The sequence below is a fragment of the Parasteatoda tepidariorum genome, chromosome 4 (genome assembly GCF_043381705.1).
Source record: "Parasteatoda tepidariorum isolate YZ-2023 chromosome 4, CAS_Ptep_4.0, whole genome shotgun sequence".
Classification (NCBI taxonomy): Eukaryota; Metazoa; Arthropoda; class Arachnida; order Araneae; family Theridiidae; genus Parasteatoda; species Parasteatoda tepidariorum.
In genome coordinates this window covers 76529076-76557034 of record NC_092207.1, presented here as the reverse complement: position 1 = coordinate 76557034, position 27959 = coordinate 76529076, and the positions used below count along the sequence as shown (strand labels likewise).

Sequence of the window (27959 nt, the reverse complement as noted above, 5' to 3'; positions counted from 1 at the left end):
AAAGTGCCCATAAATCTTTTTTTGATATGTTTGCAAGTAAGACATTTCATCTAACTTCGACGTTCTTCTAACATGCTTGATATCTGGTGCCTTTGTTTACAGATACTTTTTTTACCTCTTTGTTTTCGGTTCGTTGCCGTAACATATACTCATGGGACAACGATTATTTCCTTTTACGATCGTCCTCAAGTGACTGATGAAACCCGGTGATACCCGTCATTAGAAGAGTGAGAACGTGCATTCAAGGTTTGCGATCGCTTTATATCATACGGGAATAAATAAAACTCCCTTTCTTCAGCAGACGTGGATTTATTTATCTCCTTTGTCTGGTCGTTTAGAAAAGGCTGGCTTTTGTAATCTAGTATTAGATATTTTCTTATGTTGCAGTCTTTAGGATTTATACGCTTCTTAACCATGTAGTTTCAGGGTCAAAAGATCGGATTTAAAACTGAACATGATAAAATAGAAACAAAAGAAAAACATTTTTGTTTGAAAACATTAATTATTCAATCTAATGTCTTAGATTGCAGCAAATCTGCATGATAGGTGCAAGTACCGATATTTTATTTCAATATTTTGCCGAATTCTCTTAGAGTAATTCTGCAACCGATTATTTCTATTTGCTCTGCAGAGAGTAAAGAATAAATGTAATTTATTATTTAAGCTCTGCAGAACAATTAAATAAATTAGCTAAGAGACTTACTTTTGAATCATTTATTATTTGAAAGCGAGAATTCCCACTCGCGGAGTGTAATAGTAAATCTGCAGAGTGTAATAACAAATCTGCAGAGTATTAATAATATTTAATTTAAATTCAACAGAACAATTATATAAATAAGCTGAGAGACTTCCTTTTCTCTTTAAGTGTTTTTCAAAGAACTTTTTTTCCCATTATTCTTTGATGAGTCATTCATTATCTAGAGGTGAGAATTCCAACACGCAAAAAGTTTAAATTTAAGCAAGCGTTGCGACTGATTCATACAATATTTTTTTTTTCTCCAGAGAATGTCACTCAACGATGAACTATATGCTGTGTAATGTTGGACACATAATTGTCCTTGAAAAAAAATGAAAGTTTGGTTCGAAGCATAGAATAAAAGAAAAAGTATTCCCTATCAGATGAAATATGGCGTGATAGATTGTCATATAGTGAGGCAAGAGAACTTACTTTAATGTTCTTCAGTTCGTTCAACGCATTCAACCAAATAGTAGTAGTGTTTGTTCCTTTGTAAGATAGCGGATATTGAGTATTCAAATAATACTCTGGCCTAATCACATACTACTGTGACAGGGTGTCACATTTTTCTCACAATATGGTAGTAACAATGTATGAACACATAAACATCTTTGCTTGAGAATGACGATTTTTAGTAGAGTGTATAATTTCTACTAAATTGACATTTAATTACTAAATTGACATTTTAGTTACAATTCGTATTATGTCAGTTGTAATTCGTTTGAATTTTTCGTTTGATCGTGGTTTGTTAGAACAAATGATATTTTGGTTGGGCCGGGATAGCCGTAGGGTGTTGAGGTTATGAGTTCGATCCCCACCGGACGAAGACTACCCGTAGAGTAAATGGTGATTGATGCACTTTAAATATGTAGGATCAAAAAGTCCTCCATGTTCCCATAACAAATCATATCTTTGACTGAAGTGGAGAGTGATCATTCTCTGGTTCAGGTCAAACTTACGATCTGTGGATGATTGAATGGATGTATGAATGGGTGCATCCTATAAACGGGCTGTGACGTGTGTGTGGCTGAAATCGTATTCTCTGCCATAGATGGCGCCACTGAAAAGCATGAAACGCACCCTCTGCCTTAAATTCGCTTGGTTTCACCAAGCAGGCTAGCTGTTATTGACCAGTGGCATTAGAAACAACAACGACGACATGATATTTTGCGATAATTACTTACATACAAAAATGTCATGCACACAATTCGACGTAGGCTCATATTTAGTTTAAGTTCCAGACTTCGCAAGAATGAATTATGCACAGCCAATTGAGGCAATATTCACATTTGCAAACTTGTTTCCTAAATACCGCTAGGGGGAATTATATGTAATGATTACAAACTTGCTTTTTGGATTCAGATTGAAGGAATAATGTGCAATAAATTGACGCAAAGCCCATACTTTAAAACTTTTTTGTAAAATGCCGCTAGAGCAAATTGTATGCATAGAATTTACGCATAACTCATATTTGTGAATTTGTTTTCTAGACATCACTTGAACAACTAGTTCGCATCGAATTGACGCGAAACTTATATGTGATGAACTTCCTTTCATGAGATAAAGTACAAAATATCGCTTTAGTTCATGATTTTGCTATTTTAAATGACAGTTTTTTTTAAAATCTTATTACCTCTAAAAGGCAAAACTCTAGACATTTTTATCTGAATTAAGTAAACACGAAACGTTTAAAATTGAAAGTACTTTTAATCTCTCAAAGTGTTAAGCGAAGATACAAGCATATATATGAATCTAGGCATTTCTATGAAAGTGGAAAATGCGTCGAACAACTAAAGCGTAACCAATCACGACTAAATATTTTGAAAACTTTTTCAGCACTTAAACTTTTCCAAATCGAAAAAACCAGTGCTTTATTGGTCCCAAAAGCATAAATAAATGTGTAAATAATAGGATAACTGCAAGTGACGTCCTCATAGATAAATCACTGCAGCAGTCGATTCTAAGTCCAATCAGATTCGACACACGCACGTGACGTCGCATACAGGTATCCATTTAAATTCTATTTAAATTACATGGTTAGGCATATTCACTTCACTTTTTTTCAAGTTGCAAGTACCCAATTAATGAAATAAATAGTGTGAGCATAAGAGCTACTAACTAGTAAACTGATCGAATGGTAGAAAATCAAAAACGCCGCAGGACATTTATTAAACCTTTCAAATAATTGTTATTTTCTAATGCTAAATTCTTTTTTATTCAATCGTACATTTTTTGAAACTTGCGTTTATAATTTCAAGTTTCGAAGTCTCATACTTTTTACGCTGGTGAACGAAATGTAACGTAATGTTGATCACCCGAAATAGCTGCAGCGTCACTCACGATTTCTCAATATAGTGAGAAAAAGGCATCATTCGCGACTGATAAATTTGAAAAGTAAAAAAGAAATATATTAATTTAAAATATGCTACTTTTTGGTCTATAAACAGAATCCATGACCTATAAATCTACATTTATGCTTTTCTGAGATTTATACTTGACACAGAGTACGCGATCTATCAAAAAACGATGAAATAAGGCTTTTCAAAGATGTCAAGATCTTCGCTTAAAAGAATAAGAACAGATGCCAAATAACTCGTCCATTCTTTACACTATGACATAACATTTCGAAAAAAAAGAATCATATGTCACAAAACTCATGAATTTCTCTCCGTTTTTACGCTCATTAATTTATGCCGGTTTATATTTTTACAAATACGACAAATGCAGGTGCTTCGTGACAATTGACAGAAAGACCTTGCGACATTTGCCTAAGAGTCTGGACATTATATCACGTGCATTGCCTAAATTGAAAGAAATGATGAGCTGATTTGTATATGCAAATAGAAATAACTCAAGATAAGATGGATTGGCTAGCTGAATAAGAATGGAACGGAATTATAATTCTTTTTTTTTTTGAGAGAATTTATATTCGGTGCCCTTTTTAGACGCCAATGCGACGTGTGATGAAATTATAAAAAAAATTTCTGATAAGAAAATAAGGTTATACTTATTTTAAATATTCACGGTGGCGTTCTGAGGTAGGGATAGCATCGAGTTCAGCCAAAAGGGGTATCCATTTGACAAGAAAACTTTAAACCTATTGTTTTTATTATGAAACTAAAGTTTTTAAAAGACAATTAGAATATATCCACTGTTTTGGCGAATATATTTTCCTTCATTTTGCCAAAAAATAGCTGATTCTTTTTGGAAAGAGTTCTCATTACCCTGTTAATGGATAGCAAGTTATGAATGTTAAGTATAGAGTTTCGTTAAAATTAGTTATCAAGCTTATATATCTTGTTGCCTATAAACAATGTAAAATTATTTGGATCCTGGAAAATATTTTATGAAGAATAAACATGATTTTTAAACAAATTTAATAACGAAATTTTAGATCGAAAATTTTAAGGTAATGTTGTTGGAAATAATAAATTATTTGCTGTAGAATATTTTCCGAATAAATTTACATAAAGATAAATTTCAAATATGGAATTAGTTTTCATAAATAAGAATCATGGAATTAGTTCTCATAAGCTTATTTATGAGCATTAGTTAGTTCACAAATAAGCATCTTTTTTTTTTTACTCAATTGGCTTTTTTTTAATCTCTCCGCTTTTTCAAGGACATCTTGTTAAAAGTTTCTCCTTTTGGTCATCGGGATTTTGCTGTTGAACAGTGCCGTAGCCAGCTTAACTCGCGCCCGGGGCACAATACCTTTTTAGCGCCCCCCCCCCATTCGAAAACCATCTAAGGGGCCGTTCAAAAAGTACGTACACAAAAATGGAGAAATTTTAACCCCCTCCCCCCTGCGTACATTACCGTACAGAAGGTCTTACTCCCCCCCCTCTAGAGNGGATGGTGAGTTAGCCCTAATATATTATAAAAAAATCTAGAAGAAAGACTATCTTTTTGATTTCTCTATCTTTTAAGTCCAACGATTACAAATGAGACTGGTAGAAGGTAGCTACAAGATTTACGCCAAAATTCAAAGACACGAACGGCGAACGAAGCGTTTGTCATATTAAAAATTCGTTAATTTTGAGAATTATTTCGTCACGAAAGCACTTGATTTATGAAGAAACACGACTCTCAAATATATGAAGAAAATGTTCTCTCGATTCGGAACCTCATCGCGGTGCATTATGGGAGATTGGACCAATTAACTACTAGGACCAAATGAGAATGGAGACTATATGATCGAAACTAGAATAATGAAGTAAGCCATATAAGATCAAGGTGTTAGCCTCATAGCAGGAAGACACCGGGTTCGAATCCCGCTATGGGGTTGTACTTTTGATGAAATTCTTTTCCTCGAAGAAGTGACGTTAATTATTTCCCTAACTCCGCAATTTCATTATACACTATGACTCCACTATACTATTTTGACGTCATTTTTGTGGAACCATAACCGCCATAATCCCCCACGCTAATAACGGGCTGCAGAGGAAATGCTTCTGATATTATTGTAATTTTATTCCCTCTTTGATTATCCGAAGATTGTGAAAATGACTAGCAATATTTCCTCTTATGAGTATAGGTGCACAAGAACATTTCCTTGTTTTGTACACTAGGACTAACCTTAGCATCAAGTATTTCAATGTAAAATAATTTAAAGTGCATTGCAAAATCGCTAGAAGAAAACGGCATTTTTATTATTTTAAAATAAACAAAAAACACATGAAAATTTAAAAATATTTATACTGTTTATTTTTTTCAATCAAAATGAGTGGTGCCACACTTCTTGTCCCTTCTACACTTCCTTTGTCACAAACTGTCACAATTTCACAAACCCCTTCACGCGTGGTATCATTTGTGGACGGCCCTTCCGTCAGTAAGTCTGTACGCTTTGGCTCTTTCATAAAAACCGTGTGATTTGAAAAAGTATAAATTTCAACAGAAGAAAACATAAAAAAGGCAGTGTTCTGTTTGACACCCTTTCTTGTGGTATACATGTGCACAGTGACATTCGAAAAATAGAACAATGCACAACGCGTCCTTGCCTTTTAATGTTCTTGTCATCAAAAGGTGAGAAGGCAAAAATGAGTAAAAACATTAAAATTACCATGAAAAAAAAACTGAAATAATTTTTCAAGTAATGCATTGGGTTTACTTAGGTTTTACAACCAAACTGTTGAAAAATGTATGCTTTCTAAATTGCATTAATTTTTAGTTTGCCATGCTCCAATTGACTTGTTCGATATTTCAATAAAAATTTACCTTTATTTCGTATAAAATAAGCTCATACACAATCGATATTATTGTTTTATTTGACCGTGTTATTAAAATGCACAGTTAAAATTTAAAAATAAAATTCAAAATTTTACCTGTAAGGTAGTGAGTGCTTGCTTTCTTTTCATATTTCTCTATTGTTCAGCTTTATGTTTATGCAGTGATAACTAAGTAAATATAGTCTTTATGGATCAATATAAATTTTAATTCCTTGCAACGTCTTCCCTTCATATAGTAAAAACAATAAAACCCCGATTATTATGTAAAAAAATATAAAGGAAACTCCTAATTTAAAATTACGACGCTAAACGGGCGCGTCAAATTTCTGCTTAGACAGGCAGAAATTTTTACAATAAATGCTTTCAACTTAAAGTTAATACCTTGATAGATATCCTTTTCTCCCTGATTCTCAGAGAGAAATTTTTACAATAAATGTTTTCAACTTAAAGTTAATACCTTTATAGATATCCTTTTCACCCTGATTCTCAGAGAGAAATTTATGCAATAAATGCTTTCAACTTGAAGTTAATACCTTGATAGATATCCTTTTCTCCCTGATTCTCAGAGAAGTCCTGTAATTGCCCTATTAGGTAAAGACCTGAAGACTGGGTTGATGTTCGGAGATGTTTTGTTACATTGTGAAGCAGTTATAGCCTGACTGTCTGCTTAGGGTCATTATCTAGCAGAAAATAAAAATCGTTGCTCATCTCAAGCTAATTGGTACTCGCTCTATTTTTTTCCAGTATATTTTTACTTTATAAACCCAATTGAACAGTCGATCCAATTTTTAGTTAACGATTACCAATGTTCAACTCAGTAGCCTTGTAATTTTGAACCCAATCGAAAGTACAAGGGAACTCCAGGATCAAGTATTGGGAGAAATTTTGCCTTCGTGGAGAACTTTTTGATGGAACTAACCCTTATTTGCGTAACATGGAGTGAGAAAAACCACGGAAACCTCCCACAATTAGCCTGATGGCAAGGGGACTCTAGCACATGATTCGTGCACCATTGAAGATATTTTACGTTATCACCGTGTTTGTTGCCGGCCGGATGCGGAATTCGTATCGACCAGCCATTGCTGGGATTCGAACCCTGTTCACCTCATTGGAAGGTGAACGCTCTATCCCCTGAGCCACCGCGTCTCCTTTTCAGTATATTAAACTAATGTACTGTGTTAAAGAAGAGTTGATTTAAAGTCAAAGAAAGTTAATTTTGTTTCAATAACAAATAATATCATACTACTTTTTTCCAATTACAACTAAAAGATGGAGGTGTCAAAAATTTAAATGTAGCACAATATGTCAAGCAAATGCCTTTATGTTTGCTTGTTAATAAATAAATAAAAATATACTATTTGACACTAATGATTGGAATTTACAACTTATGCTCACGCACTTTTTTGTTGAAAATATTGAGTATTTTCTTCGGTTGGATCCATAATTTTCCGTTAAGTGTATTCATTTACTTATATTTTAAGTTTGAATATCCAATATATGTGTTACAAAATAAACATCGCAAATGATAACGAATGCATTACTTCACTTTCTCTCTTCAAGTGCTCATATTTCAATCACCTATTTTTTATTAGTTGTTGTTTGAATGAAAGAAAAGTATTATAATTCTACACACATTTAAGTATAAAAAAAAACATATATCCAATTAAACTTATAATATTATTATATTATTTATTGTCGTTTTTTACATTCGTCGTCATAAAGCAACAAAAACTGAATTATTCCCATTTTAATCTTTTTTGAGTATAAAATTCAAGCATCAGGTCACCTTTTTAGCTGATACTTGCATTTTATTTATTGGGTTATTGCTGTGTTCCAACGTGTGCTTTTTAATGTGATGTGATTTTAATGTGATTGACATTGCTGTTGCCAACGAGAATAAAGTAATGCAGCCCTCAAGTTAGACTTTCGTTTGTTTAAATAGGATTACAATCTCAAACGCTGTAATTGACAGCTATCAAATTTGACCGGCCTAACGAACTTTTCCGAATCGATTTTGAAATTATTTCTCGGAGTTCGGAAGCATCGATTTCATTTCACGTGCCGAGTTAATTTTTTGCAAAGCGAACTCTATATCCTTCTTTAATTGAAATAAGCTCTTTTCACATTGCCATTTATTCTAACATTCTCAGTAAATGGCAAAAGAGATAGCATTCTTGTGATTCGCAGAATCCGCTACCAGAGAAGAAAAGACATAATAGGGTTCGTGTCCTCCATTTTCCGTTGAAGGTTTTTTCCTGACAGTCTTTTTACTGACCGCTCCAGACAGGAAACCAATGTCACGTTGGTTGCGTAAGAATGCGAGTTATTCGAAATTTTAATTTATACGCTTCCACAAACATAATTTCTAATTTTATTGGGGAGATTGAGAGAAACCAGAGCATTGTGTGGTTTTTCTGAATGCTGCCTTTAGTATATTTTGAAGTTTATTGCACGAGTAACCTATAAATATTTGATTTATTATGCTAAAGCACTAAATAGATTTTACTCTATTAGTTCAATAGTCTTTTTTTTTTTGGCATTGTTTTATGTGATGTTTCCTGCAAGCTGACTGAGAGTGATAAAACTGTAAATATTTTTTTTTTTTTTTTTTTTTTTTTTTTTTTTTTTTTTTTTTTTTTTTTNTTACTATTTAAGTACGAAAGTTGACGGGTGGCTGAAAATTTTAGTGGACGAGTTCACTTTTTCAAAAGGTGGGTAAAGTTAAAGCGTTCGAAATGTGAGCGTATTTCTTTTGACTAGTTTTTAAACTGGCATCAGGGTTTGATTTGAAGGGAATATAAATTTCGTGTTGTAAATAATTGATTTATTACACTCAAGCACTAAATAGATTTTACTCTATTAGTTCAATAGTCTTTTTTTGTCATTGTTTTATGTGATGTTACCTGCAAGGTGACAGAGGGTGATAAAACTGTAAATATTTTATTTTCCCCCCGATTTTTATTCTTATACATTCACAGGAAAGCTATACTATTACTATTTAAAGCTGTTTTTCGAAGCCTCTGTAGTAGCTTGAAATGATGTTTTTTATTTACTATATGCTATTTTCTGTTGCGAATTTGCAAGTTTAACCTATCTTCAGCCAGCGCCTTTTATGTTTACGATGAAAATGGCGCAAAAGGTCAATATGGTGAAAGGCCACAGTTTTCAGAAATGAAAAGCATTTGTGATCAAGTTTTTTAGCATTTAAATACTTTTAAGGCTGCATTATTTAGGCTCATACAGAATGACATAAAAATTTGCCAAATATGAGAATAAGGCATTTATTTTGATGATTTTCATCTGGGTGAGAAATTGTTGCCAAGTTGGCGAATTTTTTAAAAAAGTTTAATAACTTTTAAAATATCTAAGTTATTTGTTTGTTCTAAAGCCCAGATAGTTTTTTACTCGAAGAAGGTATATATAGTTTGAAATTATAAGTACTAAGTCTAAGGCACTTAAATTTATTATTATTAAGGCACTATTGATAATATTATTAAGGCACTTATTTAAGGCACTTTTTTATTTTGCTTGGAGAGAGAGCTTCGACAATTTGGCAGGTGGCTGGAAAACTTAGTAAGTAAAAGAGTTCACTTTTGCATAGGTGGGTAAGGTTAAAACCCGCGAAATGTGGGCGTATTTCTTTTGACGAGTTTTGCAACTATCATCAAGGCTTAATTTCTATGAAGAAAAAAAAGCTTGGGAACCTTTAAGTATATCCCTGCCAATTTAGAAAAAAACGACGAAGTGTTAAGTTTCGTATATTTGTAATTTTAAATTTAACACATTTTCTTAAATTCAGTCATTATCAACAGTTTAAAATTTTTTTTCTTAACATATAAAATGCTATTTATGTTTAGTAATAAATAACTTTAACCCTGATAATTTTATGTAATGAAATACAGTAACGGTTAGACACAGACTTTCAAATATATAGCTATAAACATCAATGATAAACATGAGATAATTAACCTATAATACACACTGGAAATCAGAAGTTAGTCTAGAAGAAGCCATAAGTTTTGAAAAGATGGATGAAAAAGGTTAATTTTAAACTTCACATGTAAAAGCTTGCAGATATCTTCATATTCATCAGAACATACAGCATCCCCTGCGTTCCATCTAACAAGTAACAATTCACTGAAGAAAAAAAAAAGAAGTAAGGGGACAAGGTTAGCCCTGTCTGGCATACTATTCCAATTCTTTGATTCACTACGATAGATAGCTCTTTAAAAAAGTTAAGTTTTTTTATTTGCTTCTTTTCCATAATGCGCCAAATGCGGTGTCAATATTCACTTTACCCCCGATTCGTTTCGACTTTCTTTGCCTCCGTCCCACGAATCGCTGGAATAAACTTTCTCGAAACTCGCTGGAATAAAATCTCTCGAATTTACTCTCACTTTGTGCTTACCAACTCGTAATGGGAGACATATATCAAGTTTGCAAGAGTCTGTTTCCATCATTTTCCAGTAGTTCTGCTAAATGGCGCATTTTGATACAAAATTTGGCAACATTTTAAGATTAAATTTTTTTTTTTCATTTTGAACATAGTTCTTAATTAAGTGATGAAAACTTAGTTCCATTATAACTTTTATTACCAAACTAATAGCTTTCTTTCTCCGCTTGCTTTTCTACCCAAACTCCTTGATTGCTTTGCGTTCTAAAATAGAAATTTCAATGAAAAACAAAACTTGTTTCATTTTCACGTGATGTATTGACGTTCTTGATTTTAAATTCGTTTTAGAAGTAATTATATGCATAATTCAAAAAAATAATGTTTAAGTGAATTTATAAAATGTAAGTTTTAAAATTAGGCACAACGGATTGGAAACATAATAGTTAATTTTAAAATTGGTAAATAGGTTTTCTTTTTAAATATTAATCAGAGTTATTATTTATATGTTCTTCTTTTGATCAGAAGTATATTTTTAAAAGCATTCTACCATTTGATAATTATTTTTCTTTCGATAATTGTTTTTATTATTTATTATATAATCATTATGTATTACATTATATATTTATTATATATCCATTATTATTTATTATATAATTGTTTTTCTTCTTTAAAAACATTCTACCATTCGATAATTGTTTTTCTTATTGTTTCTTGTAATGTTCTGTTAAATATACCTGTAGGATTCATCATAATTAACCTATAGAAGTTATTTAGTAAGCTATAACGTATAGTATTAAGAAGCTAAATAATATTAAGAAGTGTTTATGATCAGAATGTTTTTTTTTTAATAATCGTCGTTGAATAGCCGACCCAATTTTTTGGGTTTACGACTATTAGTTGGTTAGTTGAACTCCATTGCCTTGTAATTTTGAACCCAATCCAGAAAGCAAGGGAACTTCTGCAGCAAGTATCTATTATATATAATTCTCTTACGTGGCTCCCAAATTTTGGCTGTATTTCTTTTCCGCCGGTGGCAACGTTTGCTTTGTTTTGAAAACACCAAAGCATTCTGCCTTTTAATGATGTGTTTCTGATCTAATATATATAATTCTCTTACGTGGCTCCCAAATTTTNATAGACAAAAATTACTCATGAACAAGAAATATTTTATTGCTATTATATAATAAAAATTTTAAATGTTGTTATTAAAGTATTTAATCAATTTCATCAATGTCTGGTTATTGCGCAATAAATGAAGATGAGTATATAAAGCTATTTTTTCATTAAGCTTTATATACTCAATGAATAATTGCTAAAAATATCGCTAACTGTATCATTTGCTTATAAAATTTGGTTGTTTTTATATATTTACTATTATGAAATTAGTAATTCTAATTATTTTAATTAATAAATGCGATTTCCGATATATTGATAACACATTATTAGCTTTAATTATATATATTGTAAGCTATTTATCAATTTTTTTTTCTAAAGCATTTACTCTTTATAAAAATCACGATAACAATCTTAGTTTTAGTTTTCTAAAATTAAAATTAACTAATTGGGAAAATATATGTTCATCTGACATAAAAGATAAAAGAAATATTTTCGATTCAAGCAGCTACAAATTTCAAACAACTCATTTGAGCTTGAAAATATACATTTGCTTTTAGGCTGCCATTTACACGTGAGTTTACTTTTCTTAGGGAAATTACTTATTTAGTGCGTCGTCTGTCATTGTTCATATTCATAAAAATCTTTAACAAATCTTTTTATGTTACTAAATTCTCTTGTTTAGTTAATTACTTAAAACGAAACGTGTTCTCACTCACTTTTATTATTCATATCATGCATTTTAGTTCTAAATTTAGAATAAAGAATGTTAGAGTTAACATTTCAAGTTTTTCCCTTTACCAATCGTGATAACCGAAATATATATATATATATATATATATATATCATAACGGTGGATCCACACCGATATTTTTTAGTTATATACAAGTCAAAACAGCATGATTAACGAGTCCAGTTTCGGCATAATCTTTTATTTCACATTGTTCGAGAGATAAAACGCTATTCGAAATATGTAAAAAGTGGAATTAACATTGAGGAGCCCTAACTTTCTATCGTTCTCATGATATATTAATTTGAACTCCATTTCTGTATTGCTGTCATCCCTATGTTTTGAGAGTCAAAAAATCAAATGCAAAAAAAAGGAAAAAAATAGATACGTTCATTTAAATATAGTACGTTTTTGTGCCTAATTTCGTAATTTAAAGCGAAGTTTTTACAAATTAATTAACATATTCAAGGTCTACCCTTTAGAACCATTAAGATAGTATCTCAGAGTGTATGACAATCCGATCATTAGATCAATAGATATTAAGATACTCCTTTCTTCTTTTCTTTGCGCTGTACGTCAAACACACTTCACTTTCAATTTTATTCTTTTCCTTCTTTTCGCAAAAAAAAAAGAAAAAAAAAAGAATTGAATGCATAAAAATAAACAAAATATCAAAACAGGAACGCCATATAAACAGTCTTTTCTTTCCGAAGGCTAAATTCGTATTGTTGTGCTTTCCGATGTAAGCAATAATCTTGAAATTGTTGTTTATTTTGTATTTTGAATTGTTCCGGATTTGAAGCATTACAGTATTTGTCTATTTGATTTCAGTCTGAACAATTAAACTTTGTGTTAAAGAACATTACATTTTATAACATGAAAACATAGAAAACTTTCATAACCAATGAAATCATTTATAAGGTCGATAGGCTACAAATTCCTTAAAATAGAGTTTGTGGCTCGAACAATGTCCTTGCAGTGTTTTAGAAAAAGATAGTACTTTGAAGAAAAAATTACAGTCTAATTTGGTATATATTATATTCTCTACTGGGAGATTCCACACTATCGTATTATACAAAATTTGCATGATGTGAAATGAATTATTGGGACAAATGCATCAGAGTTTTAAATATATGTGTATAAATATGTTAAACATGTAGTTACAAATACGTATATTACTAGCCGAAATCATCTCTGGGGTGAGCATGATTCAATGTAATCGGAATAACAATGAAACTGAAATTTTGGACAAACTAATGGATAAAGTACCTTGACTGCGTAGGATGGTGATTGATTCTAATCGGAGTTAATTACGTTGATTTCATGAAGATTTGAATAAAAAATTTTGTACATGCAAAATTATGAAAATGAAATGGGCTTCTTTGCTTGAACAAAAGATGATATCCGGGTAATTAATTATTACTTTAAATATTTGCTACGCAAATTTAAAAAAGGCAATAGGTGTATTGATATTGCTGAGTGGTTATGCATAGGTGGTACTAAAATTTGAACATTAAATTCCGTGTGGTGATAAAAGGCAAGAACGTTGAAGTGATAAAAATGAATTGAAGAGCAAAGCTATGATTCTAAACTGTATAGGCCATCTTGCTGTAGAGAATTAGGATTTTAAAATACCTAAACTATTTTAAAAATTATTAAACTCTTTTTAAAAATCACCAGGTAGCTGAAATTTTTCCATCTAAAAGAGAATTATCAAAATCAGTGGCTCATTTTAATTTTTTGCAAATTTTTATGAGCCCAGATACAACACTGGAGTAAGTGTTTAAATATTGAAAAATTTAGACCTCAAACGCTTTTCATTTTCTCATAACTGTAGCATCTCACCATATTGACGTTTCGCGCCATTTTCAAAATAAGCAACGAGGGCGCTGGCTAACGATAGGCTAAACTTAAACACATCATTAAACATAACAGTCACAAGTAATTGTTGCGAACTCATAGCAGTTGCGAAAATAGTTTATTTTTAGCTAAAAAGCAACATTTCATGCGACTACTGAGTCGTCTTCGAAAAACAGCTGATGACAAGACTCAATTGCTCTTTAATTTCATCTCCAATAGATTCAGAACATGCATACGTTTTTCGTGATTTCGTCCTGTGTACATGGTTTACAAGCCACCAAATCCATATTTTATTGAAAGTTTTTATCCTTTTTATTCTCTTATGAATTTGTTGATAAAATTCTGAAACATTTCTGTATTTTAAATAGTGCATATTATATGGTGTAAGCAAATAATAAGTAGTAAATAAATGATTATATGATCAGATTTGTAGATTATAATCTCACTGAATCCTGAATTTGTTTCAGCAGATAGCTTGTGAAAAAAAATAAGTATGATTTGTGTAAAAATATAATTGCAAAAATAAGTATTAAAATAAGTAATGTTGATAAAAAAGAATGGTTAATGCAAAATTAATACTTATTTTTATTTATCACATTGCTCGTACTCTTATCTTAAGTTTTTAGGTAAAGAATGTAATAAGTAAGAATCCGCAAACAGGTGTGTAAAGATGAAAATACAATAAAACTTCTTTCAAAGAATATGTTGTAACTGTGAGTTGAAATACTTAAGAAACTTATCTATTTAGCAATAAAACTGTCTCTGGAAAGAATTTTAGGAAGGTACTCTTGTTTTCTTATCTGTTTAATTCTTTCTATTCCGGATATTTGCAAAAATAAATCACGTGAATTTTTGTGTGTTTGCACATTCATTTATTAAACAGTTCGGGAAAATGTGCAAAACATATTTTCACTGAAAATTGTCTTTTAATTGGTTTTTCGGTAGAATTATTTTAATGAGCAAAAATATTAGCTCTTTTTGCAATATTTCTTAATGATTATACATCATTGAAATGTATTGAATTGAATCTTGTTTCTTATTTAGACACATTTAATTAAAAAACGAAATCGTCATGTTTGCATTATGATAAATTGATTCCTTTTCCAATGGAAGTATGATACCGGTTGAGGGTCCTTATTAAGCAATTTTGGTTGAAGATGGGAACTCATTATAATGAGTTAAGTATAGTGCGCAAAAAGGAAAAAAAAACTTTTGTTCTAATAATCGGATTTTTACGTATTTAGGACTCAATTTTAGTTATTTGAATGGATGACCTCACACATGCTAATCAATTAATGCAGACAATATTTTAATATCAGACAAAAAAAGGCACACTTTTTCTGTATAAACATACCTTTTTTTGACTGATTTAGACTTCCGACCTTCGACTCTCAAAATTTAGGTGAGAGCCGCAATCTGGGAAATATGGTCCCCATTTGTTTGGTCAGGAAAGCTGTTCAAGTTTAGACTCCTTAATGCTAATTTTACTTTTCGCAAATTATTTAGTAAATCAAACATTTTGTGTACACAATTATAAAATTCATTTATTTAAACAGAATTGCGTACGAAAAATCATTTTTAGTACTCATTATTCTTTTATTATTTCATTAATTAACATTAATTATTATTTCATATAAAGCTGAATTGTAAGGTGCGCAAATTTTAATTTTTTGCATCATTTAAAAAAAAGTAATTATGTAAGGATAATTCAAAATTTGAATAAAGTCGATACAATAGTTCCTAAGATATCGAGCTTTAAAGAAGTTGTTTATTTCTAATCCAATTTCCTTAAATATCACATTTCATAACTTTAAGAATAATAAGTATTACATTTTCTAAGATTTATATACTTTATAGCATTAAGCATATTCAAACATTTTTAAATAACTTATTATTATTACTTTATAATAGCTTATTAAATAACTTATATTAAACTTATGATGAATAGTTATTCATTATTTTGTTTGAACTCCTTATTTTCAGGTGTCATTTACATGCAGCCAGACTTTATAATAGCTTATTAAATAACTTATATTAAACTTATTATGAATAGTCATTCATTATTTTGTTTAAACTCCTTATTTTCAGGTGTCATTTACATGCAGCCCAGGCTTACCGTGTGATTTAATTCTAACCTCTTTAGCTACAAATGGTATTGGAATGTGCAGAAGTTCTTCTCTTGTGTTGGTATTTTTTTTTTAGATAACTTCTCAGCTTGTAATTTATTAATTATATATATTTTTATTTAATTTTTTGATACAATGATACACCGATAAAAGTTCAAAACTTAACAAACGGGAATAAACTGAAAAATTTAAAATATAGAAAAAAAAGAGACAGGTATATTTGTTTAAAACATAGTATGCATAGTTTATCGCGTAAACTATATTATACGATTTAGTGCTCAAGTTATATAAAATCTTAGTTTTCGTTTACAAACAGTCCACTCAGTAAAAACTTCAGGATCAAATTATGGTAAAAGGTACTGGCACCTAAGGTGTTGGTACTTTTCGACCGCCAAGTCAATTTTGGGGAAACAGGTTACGAAACGAAAAAAAAAGAAAAAAAATCTGATATACCGCACATTGCTTGTAATTTTTTGGAAAAAATTATTAAATTATAATTTATTTAATTGTCCTTTTACCATATTCAAACAAAGCATTCAAATAATCATAAATAAGATGGTAATCAAATTGTTAACTGTGAGATAAACCGTTTATGAATTGCTTTCACTTAATACGGTTTAAAAAAAAACAATAAAAAAAAAACAGAATTTTATCGCACTGACTGGGCCCAACTAATGAAGCCACTTTATTTCTTGTTGCAACTGTATACATATTATAAACGAGAGAGCTAATTTGTTAGGCTCATAACAGATAAAAGTGGGGCTCGAGTCCCAGTGTTGGCAGATCAATATTTCATCCATTCCCTCAACACATGAAGAATTTCCAATGCCCTGCACTCCCCAATTTCTGTCTCATTACCTAATGGAAAGCCTAGCTCCCATACACAGTTAAATGTCTTTTTTGTCTTTTTTTGAAACTATGCTATTTGTAAATGGTTAAAAACCCATACAGTTCTGTATTCTTGGTTTTATAACCATACAGTTTCGTATTCATGGTTTTATAACCATACTAGTTGCAAACGGTTTCAAAACAGTAAAGGTAAAAACGTTTTTATACCGCAAACTTTACGGTTAAGCGGATGGACAGACAGCCGCCGGTTATTTTACCATTGTTTTAGAATGAAAATTCTTACAGTGCAATTTTTTCAGTGATAACTACCGTAATATCCCTGAATCACTCTGCTTAAATAAATATTGCTGTAAACGTTTAACTGTAAATATGGATTTTAGGAATGATGCACTCGAATTTTTTACAATGCAGGCTTGAGATGTGATTTAATTTTAACTTCGTTAGCTACAAATGGTAACGGGCTATGCTACTGCCCGTCCCTTCTGTTGGTATGCTTTGATAACTAATATATTTGCTGACAACTTTCTAAATTTGCATTCTTATTTTGTTTCTCAACTGAATGATTCAATGACGCATAGATAAAATTTAAAAACTTAACAACAATAAACTGAAAAACTTAATAAATTGCCACAAAAAAAGAGATAGATGTGAGGTTTTTTTTTAGTTGTTCAGAAACTGCTCTTCTTTCGTAGTGGCATTTTTTTAATAATTTATTTAACTGCTTACGAGCTTTTTAAATAAGCAAGCATATTTTGATTTTTTATTTCATGATACAATGGTTTAAAATTATTGTTTTAAACACAATTATTGCCATTAATTTGTTTTAGATACTTTGTTATTATATACGTTTCAATAACAATTTCAATTCCTGTGAGTTAAACCACCCTCAAATTAAATGCATTTGATCCAGTTTGTGTGTGCTTGAAAAATCATTAATAAAGTGGTTAGTTTTTAATATTAGTAAAAGTATCATAATATAAGGCGATAACATGAGCAGTAATACATATCAAATAAAGTCACTTTCGTTAACATGAAATTAAAAAATGTTTTTTGCGAAAAGCGAGTCAATTGCTCATCTTTCTTTCAAGTAAAATAGGTTTTATAAAGTAAACATTTCCGCAACACCAAAGCTTCATTTTTAAAATTTGTTTCCCAAGTGTATTAGCCTTTTGTTACTGTTGAACATGAGTTATTTTTTTTCCAAGAGAAATGTAGCTAAACAGGCAATGTATTCTCTCGAAATTCAAAGTTGATTAACTTTAATGCAACAGATCCTCAATTACGTATAAAAAAATTTGTGTTAAACTTAATAATTATTTTTTTTATATGCATTGTTTATTAAGGTACAAAAAATAAAGTAAACATCATGAATTATTACTTTTTTAGTGTTCTGCCATGTACCTATTGGCTGCAAGATGAGGAAAACTCAACAAATAGCTCAAAAGAAGACGAAAGAAAGCTACAATTTATTTGCGATGAAGAAAAGAAAAGGTATTAACAATATCAAAATGTATAAAAATTATAAAATACTTAAGTATTATTCAGTATACATACCTACCAACTTATTATGTCGTTGAAAAAGATTTAACAAAAGGGTAATAAAGCAATAATTAGGTTTGGAAGAATTTTCTAAAAAGAAAACTATTAAGTCGTATATAAGCATAATTAGCCAACAAAGAGATCTTACCTGCATATTTTTTTAAATTATTGATCTGTTGTGGTAGTTTAAAAGATATTTTTTTGAAACTTTAATCTTTAACTTTAATACCCCAAAATGCTAATGTTGACTAAGAAAATTATTTCAGAACTGCGGTAAAGTTGGCAGCTATGAGAATAACATTTCAGGTTGTACTGATCCGACAAGGAAGGTACAAGATTGTACCAGTGGTCAATCCCCTATGTACTAGTGGTCAATCGGGTTGAGTTTATATATATATAGTTAGTTAGTTACTTAGATTTTTAATTTTAGATTGAGAAATAGCGCTATCCTTAACCAAAATCAAACGAAACCATGATCTCTCTCCCCATCTGAAGCAAAAAAAAAAAAAAAACCTGCTTTATTTATTTTGTTTTTTGAACAAAATAACTAACTGCATAAAAAATTCAGTTTTATTTATTTCGGATACCTGCCTTGTAAGTTTGACCCCTGTGTAACGAAATTAATCATATTTTGGAATACAGGAAAATATAAGATTGGAGTGTATTAAAAAAATTAATTTATTCAACCTGACGGGAAACTTTTTTGACAAAAAAGCATAAATTTTAAAATACAGACATCTGCGAAAAAAATCCTGGACAAAATTATTAAAAAATTGCTCAGGATCATGGGGTTGCAAGCGTTATTCCTGAGCTACTATTCCGGAGAGGAGGGTAAATTGTAGGAAATCTACAAAAACAGCAAACAAAACTCAATCCACATCATTTTATTTTTACTGTATTTCATCACATGGTACGCATTTATGACTAATATTATTACTACAGGAGCTGTTCAAAGTTTCAGCCCGACGTCTGTAGAACTGGCGCACCTTGAAATGACGCTCCATTTTAAACATACCATCTCGAACATATACTGATGCCAACAGACATGCCAAAACTTATAAAGATGAGAGGATGAGAAAAGGGTGGAAAGAATTATGGTGTTAACGGAGTTAAATGTATGCTCAAGGTTTCAACAATGTACGGAAATAGATGATTTATCAAATTTTTGATAATCAACATACCTATATTGTTCTTTTAGTTTAAATTTTAAAGCGCGTCCGGTTTGTCCGATGTAGCCAAGACTACACTGGCAAGATATTTCTAGATTTGTTTTCCCCATTTGTCTTCCATTTTAAGTTGATTACCATACATTTTCAGTTTCAAATCACTTCTGTTTTCCTCTTTCACGTTTGGCGAATCTTGAGAATGAATGCCTATTTTTGCAGGCACGAAATATTCGTTTCAAAAAATATGAACATGGTAATAAAAATTGACTTCTTTTGAGGGCTCAAAAATAGGGGCCCATTCTCAAGATTCGTTAGACCTTAATGACTCGTAATGTGAATTTCTTAACCCTTAAAACTTGTCGACTTTTTTTTTCACCATCTTCACAATATTGAAGCCAATGACATAAATTAAAATTTTTCTCGTGCTATTAAAATAAGTTTTACGTAAGATAATGGAATAGACTCTTAGATAGAAGAAAAATAATAATCTGGGCCAACTGTTTAAAAAAATCAAGGTCGCTCAATTGTTTTTACTTTTTACCTTAAAACATTTTTAAAGACGTCAAAAAAATCTGTTTGCAATTGAAGTATTACAAGTGTAAGGATGGAAGGTCTCCTAGCCCCAGGCATCAAAGTTATATAGTTACAAGGACAATTATTTCAGACAAGTCAACGTCTCTGTCCTACTCGAAATTGCTTGAAAATTTATTATTTATTTACCGATTCAAAAATTTATTCTAGATGCATGATTATGTTAGGAAATCAGAAGTATGCTTTTGATATATTTTCAAATCATATATTGTTATTATTATTTTTAATTTTTTTGCATTGCCATTGTATTTATAGCGAAAGTGAATCTTCAACAATTTCGAAGACAAAAAGCGAAGTCAAAAAGGCTTTCAGAAGCTTTAAGGACATGCAACGAAAATTCCTTCAAACAGTAACCGCTAGACTTACAGTTGCCCAGGTAATTAAATATGCTCTTCATTATTACTAGAAATTTTTTTTCTAATAATTTAATATTCTTTTACAGAGTTACAATTACTGAGATGCATGAAACAAATTATAGAATTAACATACAAAGAATAGCATTCACCGAAAAATGAACATCAATAATAGTACATATGCCAACAAAAAAAAATGTCCCAACACGTGCTGTATTCAACTTAACTCAAACTCGCTAATGGTTCTAATGTTATTGCATTTTTTTTTAACAAAGCAGGAAATTTTTTAATTGAATATTGAAGATTTTATTTATCTGTAAGATCTTACTGACTTTTTCTTCCTGTTTATGTTTTTTTTTTTTTTTTTTTTTTTTTTTTTTTAACATAATGCGCATATTTAGTACATACTAAATATATCTAAAAATATTGAAGATGTTTCAAATGTTCATATACATTAATTTATCGAGATTTAATTAAGTTTTTTTGAGTGCCAAAAGTAATAACATCTGTGGTTTATGATAACAGTTTTTTACTCTTTCAATTTGCAAAAGATAGGAGCTAGTTTAGCAAGCTCTAAGGGTCGAATAATATCCGAAAATACAAAAGAACAAATGAAATACGTTGTAAAGAGCATGTAAAAATGCAGCACAGTCGAATTTCTCACAGTACATTAAATACTGATGTTAATTTACTACTTCACTTTTTGTTTATATTATCTATATAAAATACGACCTTAGAACAGTATTTTTGTGATGTAAGAAATTTTTTTTTCTATTCAGTTTTACTTTTCAGCACTGTATTTTTAATTCACGCGCGGGTAATAAGAACTATAGCTTTATAAACCAGTTATCACAGAATCCGTTACCTTAAGAGAGAGAAAAGTAAGTGAATGTTTTAAACTTCGAAAATTTTGAAATTCTTCTCTTTTTATTTTCGCCATCCTGACTTGTCTTTTTTTTGACAGACTTTTTTTCTCAATTCAGTTTCTGATCATACGGAAACTCAGACATGAAGCTAAATTTCTATGTTCCATTAAACAAATACAAATTTCCCATAAGGAGTTTTCTAAAACCTCTTTTTAAATTAATTTTATATTCATTTTGCTGTAACTATTACTTTAATTTCACAAATATTCATACTAAGATATTTATTATCTTTACGTTTCCTGTTGTGAACTATTAAGCAGAGCAGGAAAACAAATGCTCTACCAAATTATATTTTTTTCCCTTGCTAACAACTCCAAAAGGGATTCGCCGATTCCTCAGAAACGGTTTCAGAAGAAGAAAAAGTTTTAAGACCAATGATTTAGATTTTCCGAAGGGATTGTGTAGTGCTCTGAAAGCTGATCTTACAACAGAAAGCAAGGTGCTGATGTTCTTTCATTCTCTGTATTATCTGTCCTTACTGTTGGAGCAACGTTGACCCACCTAATATGGTGCCTTTGAAGAGTGGTCGTTCGTAAATCGGCCATACTGATACCTGAATGACAAGTGTCAATGGAGTGAGCATCGGAAAAAAATGATTTAGATTATAAGTTCCCAATTTATGTACAATCAACTCCCCCTTCCCCGCCATAAGCACTGACGCATTCTTACAAAATTATACCTTCAGTGACAGTAAAATGAATTTTGTTTCCAATAATAAAATCAAACTTAAGACACTCACTAAAACTTTTACAGATGTTTCAGAATCAGTAATTTCAAATATTAAATTTAATTGTTTTATCCATGAGAAGTAGAGAGTTGAAATTGAAGAAAAAAAGTAATAATAATAAGTGATAAACCTGAATTATGAAAATAACAGATTAGGATAACATTTAAAAACAATTAAATGATTTTATTCAAAGATTCATAAATTAGTTGATTAATATTTTCAACACTAAATCGATAATTTTAAAAATAGATAGCGCACTGCCACCTAGTTTAACTATAATGGCTTTATATTTTGCTTCATATCTCTCTCGTTACCTTAATTGCAAATAAATAAATAAAAATAAATGAATAAATAAATTTTGATGTTTTAACTATCCCAAGAAAATTCGAATTGTATTTTTGTAAATTAATTTCCTGTACAAATATTATTTGAAAGAAACATAAGCATAAATAGGCTTGGTTTCAGAAAAATAGGTATAGCAGTGAATATATGTATAAAATGTATAATGTATCCTCCTGACTTTTTTAATGATATATTTATATTTATAGGATCCCCTAACTTTGGCTCAATATTTAGGTAAACAATAATTTTGGTATTTTTGGAGAAAAACTAAAAAAAATTAGATTGAATGTAACTTACTAATTTAGATACAATAACTCATATTTTTATTTCGCTAAGTATGAAACTGTTTGAATATTAAATAAAAGGATAATTATAAAAAGAACTTTTAAAAAGCCTTGCTTTTCATATTGAGTGATTGTTCAAAAATAGATGGGAGCCTATAAATTTTATCAGTAGTTTCTCAACCTTCCCACAACCCACTTGTTGGACATGGTTCAGTGGTTGAAAACTACTGATCTCTGATCTTAATTCTCGCTGATGATTCTATAATTTTTGCATTAATTTTAAAAATGGTTCATAATTGTTTAACACCCTATAAATCTGAATAATTTAATTCCAACAGCTTTGAATAGATTTGCATTAAGCTAGCATGAAATTTACCCACCTAAAATTTTTATCAGGCTGTTAGGCTAAACTTAAAAAAGGAAACAAATTTACTCAATTCGTAATAAAAACATATTTTACTTGACTAAAAAACTACCCAAATTTGCCACATTTATATCTATAAATGGTTTTAGCCACCCCTTTATAAAACTTAATTTTAATAATGATTTCTGTTTCAAATGTTTGCGCTCATGGTTTTTTATATCAAGCATTTTTGTGATTCTCTTTTATGACAAAACTTTAATTAGTTTCATTATAAATCCAATATTTTAAATGCTTTTAGTTGAAATTTTATGGAAATATTCAATAAAATATTATAAATGTAAAATTAACATAATGATAGCAAAAGGTTCTTTCGTTTTTTTATTGTTTTTTTCTCTTAGGTAGTGGATGGTGTTAAGGCGGGTGCTGTACCTAGTTTCGATTATATCATGTTCGTTTTAATAGCTAGGTAAGCCTTATTTCTGTATATTAGATTAATAACAACTACTTTATAATGTAACTTTACTTAACCTATATATAAATTTTTATTAATTTTATGAAGGAAAAAAACTATTTGTGAAGTATAGAAATTAAAAAATCTATTTTCAAAAGTCAATACACTTTTGTTTTTGGTTTGAAAATGTATTATTTTATTTTTAAAATATTAAATATTGTAATGCGTGCAAAACAGCTTTAATTCTATTTGTATTATTAACAGTGGAATGAAATTTACGTTAGACTAAGATTATTAGTATATGAGGTAAAAGTTATTATAGATAACATCATTGAGTTACCTTTGCTAGTTGATATTTCTTGAAATTTTTTAATCAATACATTCGATTTAGCTTTTTCTATAACATCAAATTAAGCCTGAACACATTGATAATATCATCCATTTATAAAACAAAATGAGCAAATGAGCATAAAATAAACTTTTTTAAAAACGCTTGCAAAATTTATGATGACATTTCGTTATAACTACGTATTTATAATAACATTTTATTATAATTACGTACTAATTACATTTTATTATAGCTACGTAACTACGTATCTTATCATAACTACGGATGTAAATTTATAACATTTTATTATAACTATGTACTAATAACATTTTATTATAACTAAGTAACTACTTAATTAATTATAACTATAAGTCTGTATGCTAGACATACAGTAAAAAATATAGTATTTTATTCATCACAAAAGAAAAATATTAGATTTAATTCGTTCATTTAATCTTTTCAGTATGATTGCTGCGCTGGGGCTAATTGAGAACAGTTCAGTTATCATCGTTGCGTCCATGCTCATCTCACCCATCATGGTGAGTACTATACGGTGAGTACCCAATGGCGCACACCACATGTACAATGCATAAATTAATAATATAATGTATAAATAACAAATAAGTAAAAAAAATTTAACACATAACTTCTTGATGAATTAAATATCGAAGTGATCGAAGTAAATATACTGTAAAAAAATAATTTGGCGATTTTTAATTAAAAAAACTATGAGCTCCATATTGATATTCAATGAATACCCAATTGTATATTCCAGAAATATTGGTTATTTTATTTTATAACCGGCATTGAATAGCCGACCCAATTCTGAGTTTGCAACTATCAATGTTCAACTCCGCAACCTTGTAATTTTTAACCCAACCCAGGAAATCCTAAATCAAGCATTGAGACAAACTAACCTTGGAAGACTTTTTGATGGAACTAGCTAGCATTTGCGTTACAAAGAGGGAAAACCCATGAAACCCTTCCAAGATGAGCTCGACGGTAAGGAGACTCAAACTCATGATACATCTAGCACTGACGATGTTTCACATGAGTATTGTGGTCGTTGCTAGCCGGAGCAGAATTCGTAACAGCCAGACACCGCTGGGATCAAACCTGGGTGAATTTTTGGGAGGCGAACACTCTCTCTCTTGAGCTACCTCAGCTCAAATATTAGTTATGTTTCATTTTATAACTGGCGTGGAACAGCTAACCTAATTCTGAGTTTACAACTATCAATGTTCAACTCCCGTATCCCTTTAATTTTGAACCCAACCAAGATGGCAAGGAAGCTCCTAAATTAAGCATTGAGAAAAACTACTCTTTGTGGAAGACTTTTTGATGAAAATAATACGCCTTTACGTTACAAGCAAAGGAAAATCGCGAAAACCTCCAACGGTTAGCCCAACAGTTAGTAGACTCTAAACTCATGATCTGTATACTGCTGGGGATATCTTTTGTTTGCAGTGCGAGTCGGGTGCAGGATTCATATCGAATAGCCATCGATTGGATTCGAACCTTAATTACCTCATTGGGAGACGAGAACCACCTCCTGAGCCACCATGGCTCAAATATTAGTTTAATTTTATTTTATAACTGTTGTTGAACATTCGACCCAATTTTGGTTATGGCGACTAATGTTCAACTCCGTCTCGTAATTTGGACATCATCCAGATGATACGGGAACTCCTGGATCAAGTATTGGTTCAAATTTGCCTTTCTGGAGGACTTTTTGATGGAACAAACTTGCATTTGCGTAACACGGAGAGGAAAAACACTAAAATTTCCCACTGTTAGCCTGAAAGCAAGAGCACTAAATATTAATTATATATTTTTTATTTTATAACAGTCGTTGAACATTTGGCTTCTTCGGGTTTGCGACTACTAATCTTTAACTCCATAGCATTGTAATTTTGAACCTAATCCAGAAGACAAGGGAACTGCTGGATCAAGTATTGGGAGAAATTTGCTTTCGTGGGGGACTTTTTGATGGAGCTAACCAGCCTTTGCGCTACATAGAGGGAAAAAACACTAAAATTTCCCACGGTTAGCCTGAAAGCAAGTGGACTAAATATTAATTACAAGTTAGGGGTAGCTAACTACTATTTAAGAGAAGGAAAAATTTATATGAAAATCTTAAGAATCATTATTAGAATAAACGAAATTGAAAACTTTAAAACCAGTTTGATTTTATAACCGTCGTTGAACAGCCAACTCAATTTTTTCTGTTTACGTCTATTAATGTTCAACTCCGTAGCCTTGCAATTTTGAACCCAATCCAGAAGACAAGGGAACTCCTGGATTAAGTATTGTGTGAAATTTGCCTACGTGAAGGACGTTTTGATTTAACTAAACCGCATTGCGTTACATGGAAAGGAAAACCGCGAAAACCTACACTAAAATTTCGCTTTTTATTTAAACCGATAAAATTGTTTCATTTGAGCAATTTGTTTTGTACAAGCTTTTTGATGCACATTGATTAAGTAAGAGAAATTTTTTTTATTTGTTCCACTTGATTAAGCAATGCAACTAAATTAGAAAGAAGAAAAATATTTAGTTCTATTAGGAATAAAAAGAGTAAAATTAAAGCAATAGTTTAATAGTTTTTGCCAGTAAATGATTAAAGAAATTAATAACTGAAATCATAAATTCACGTGTCTTAAAACGTTAATTTTAAGGCTCTTCAAATTTTGCAAAAATGTGGAAAAACCGCATCAGGATTGTCGCAACTGGCATTATATTCTCTGAATATCCGCATAATTTTATCTTCCTGTAAAATAACTAATTTTAACAAATAAACTTGTTATTATCGTTTCTTTATCATGCTACTTTATTTTCCTTTTAATTCTAAGGATGCATCCAGCAACTTATCTATGACTGTGCCTGGCAAAGAATTCCGTATCAAATTACAGTATAAAGTACCGGCAAAAATAGTTTTTATCGTTCAATCCATTATTACAGTAAATATTATGCATAATTTTTACAGTAATGTTTATTTTATTGCAGTGATTCAGCATTTTTCGGTAATTGTTACTATCAAATTTACGGTAAATCGAATATTTTGTTCAGTAATATTAAACAGTAAACATGTATTTTACGGTTAAAAGTACCGGCAAAATTAATTTCATCCGGAGTATTTTACTGTGAAATTAACTTGTTTTTTTTTTTATCTTAATGTAATCTTTGAGAAAATGCAATTAAAACGAGAATAAAAATGAAAAATGTATATTATTTTTCAAATTAATTTTTTTATTTATTTTTTTTTTTTTAAAAAATCATTCACAATTAGCTGCAGAATTTTAAAAAAATTTCCTATTCCTTTTGAAAAACTGCCGATTCCGAAATTTCCGAATTCATTACTTAAAAAATATTTTTACATAATTTATAGAGCTCTATTTATTTCGTTTAACACAATGCTAAGAGATGTATTTTGCAACTAAAAAATATCGTGATTGAAAGTGTAGTACGTAATATGATTTTTCATGTGTTTAATTGCAGGGTCCTATTCTAGCTGGAACATTCGGAGCAGTAATACGAGACCGAGCTCTTCGGAATCTCGGAATAAAAACAGAAACATTATCATTGTTTCTTTGCGTAATAATAGGTAACTGTTTACATTTTTAACCGAATCATTTTCTTTTTTTTTTCAAGCCTTTTAAAATAAATATGTGGTGAACTGTAGAAGTTATATTTAAATTCATTGGGGGCGTATAAAATAGTGTAAGGCGGAAACATTTTATATTGTGTAATTCCCCTTCTTATACAGAAATGACTAATATTTATTTTTAACATATTCCTTTAAGAAGGGTCAAGTTTTCAATGTTTTTTGTTAGAACATTCAATGTTTTTACTA

The 27959-nt window shown here is 30.3% G+C and overlaps 1 protein-coding gene across 2 annotated transcripts in view; it reads left to right on the top strand.

Annotated features, from left to right (window-relative positions):
- Nucleotides 1–27959, top strand: part of LOC107437989 (uncharacterized) — a 71756-nt gene that overhangs the window by 20294 nt on the left and 23503 nt on the right. For both annotated transcript variants that reach the window (XM_043041606.2, XM_043041605.2), the window contains exons 2-7: nt 16009–16243; nt 18422–18526; nt 20587–20707; nt 23726–23793; nt 24570–24645; nt 27605–27710. In XM_043041606.2, coding sequence (XP_042897540.1) covers nt 16221–16243; nt 18422–18526; nt 20587–20707; nt 23726–23793; nt 24570–24645; nt 27605–27710 — 499 coding nt within the window. In that variant the 5' untranslated portion in view covers nt 16009–16220. The remainder of the gene's footprint in view (nt 1–16008; nt 16244–18421; nt 18527–20586; nt 20708–23725; nt 23794–24569; nt 24646–27604; nt 27711–27959) is intronic.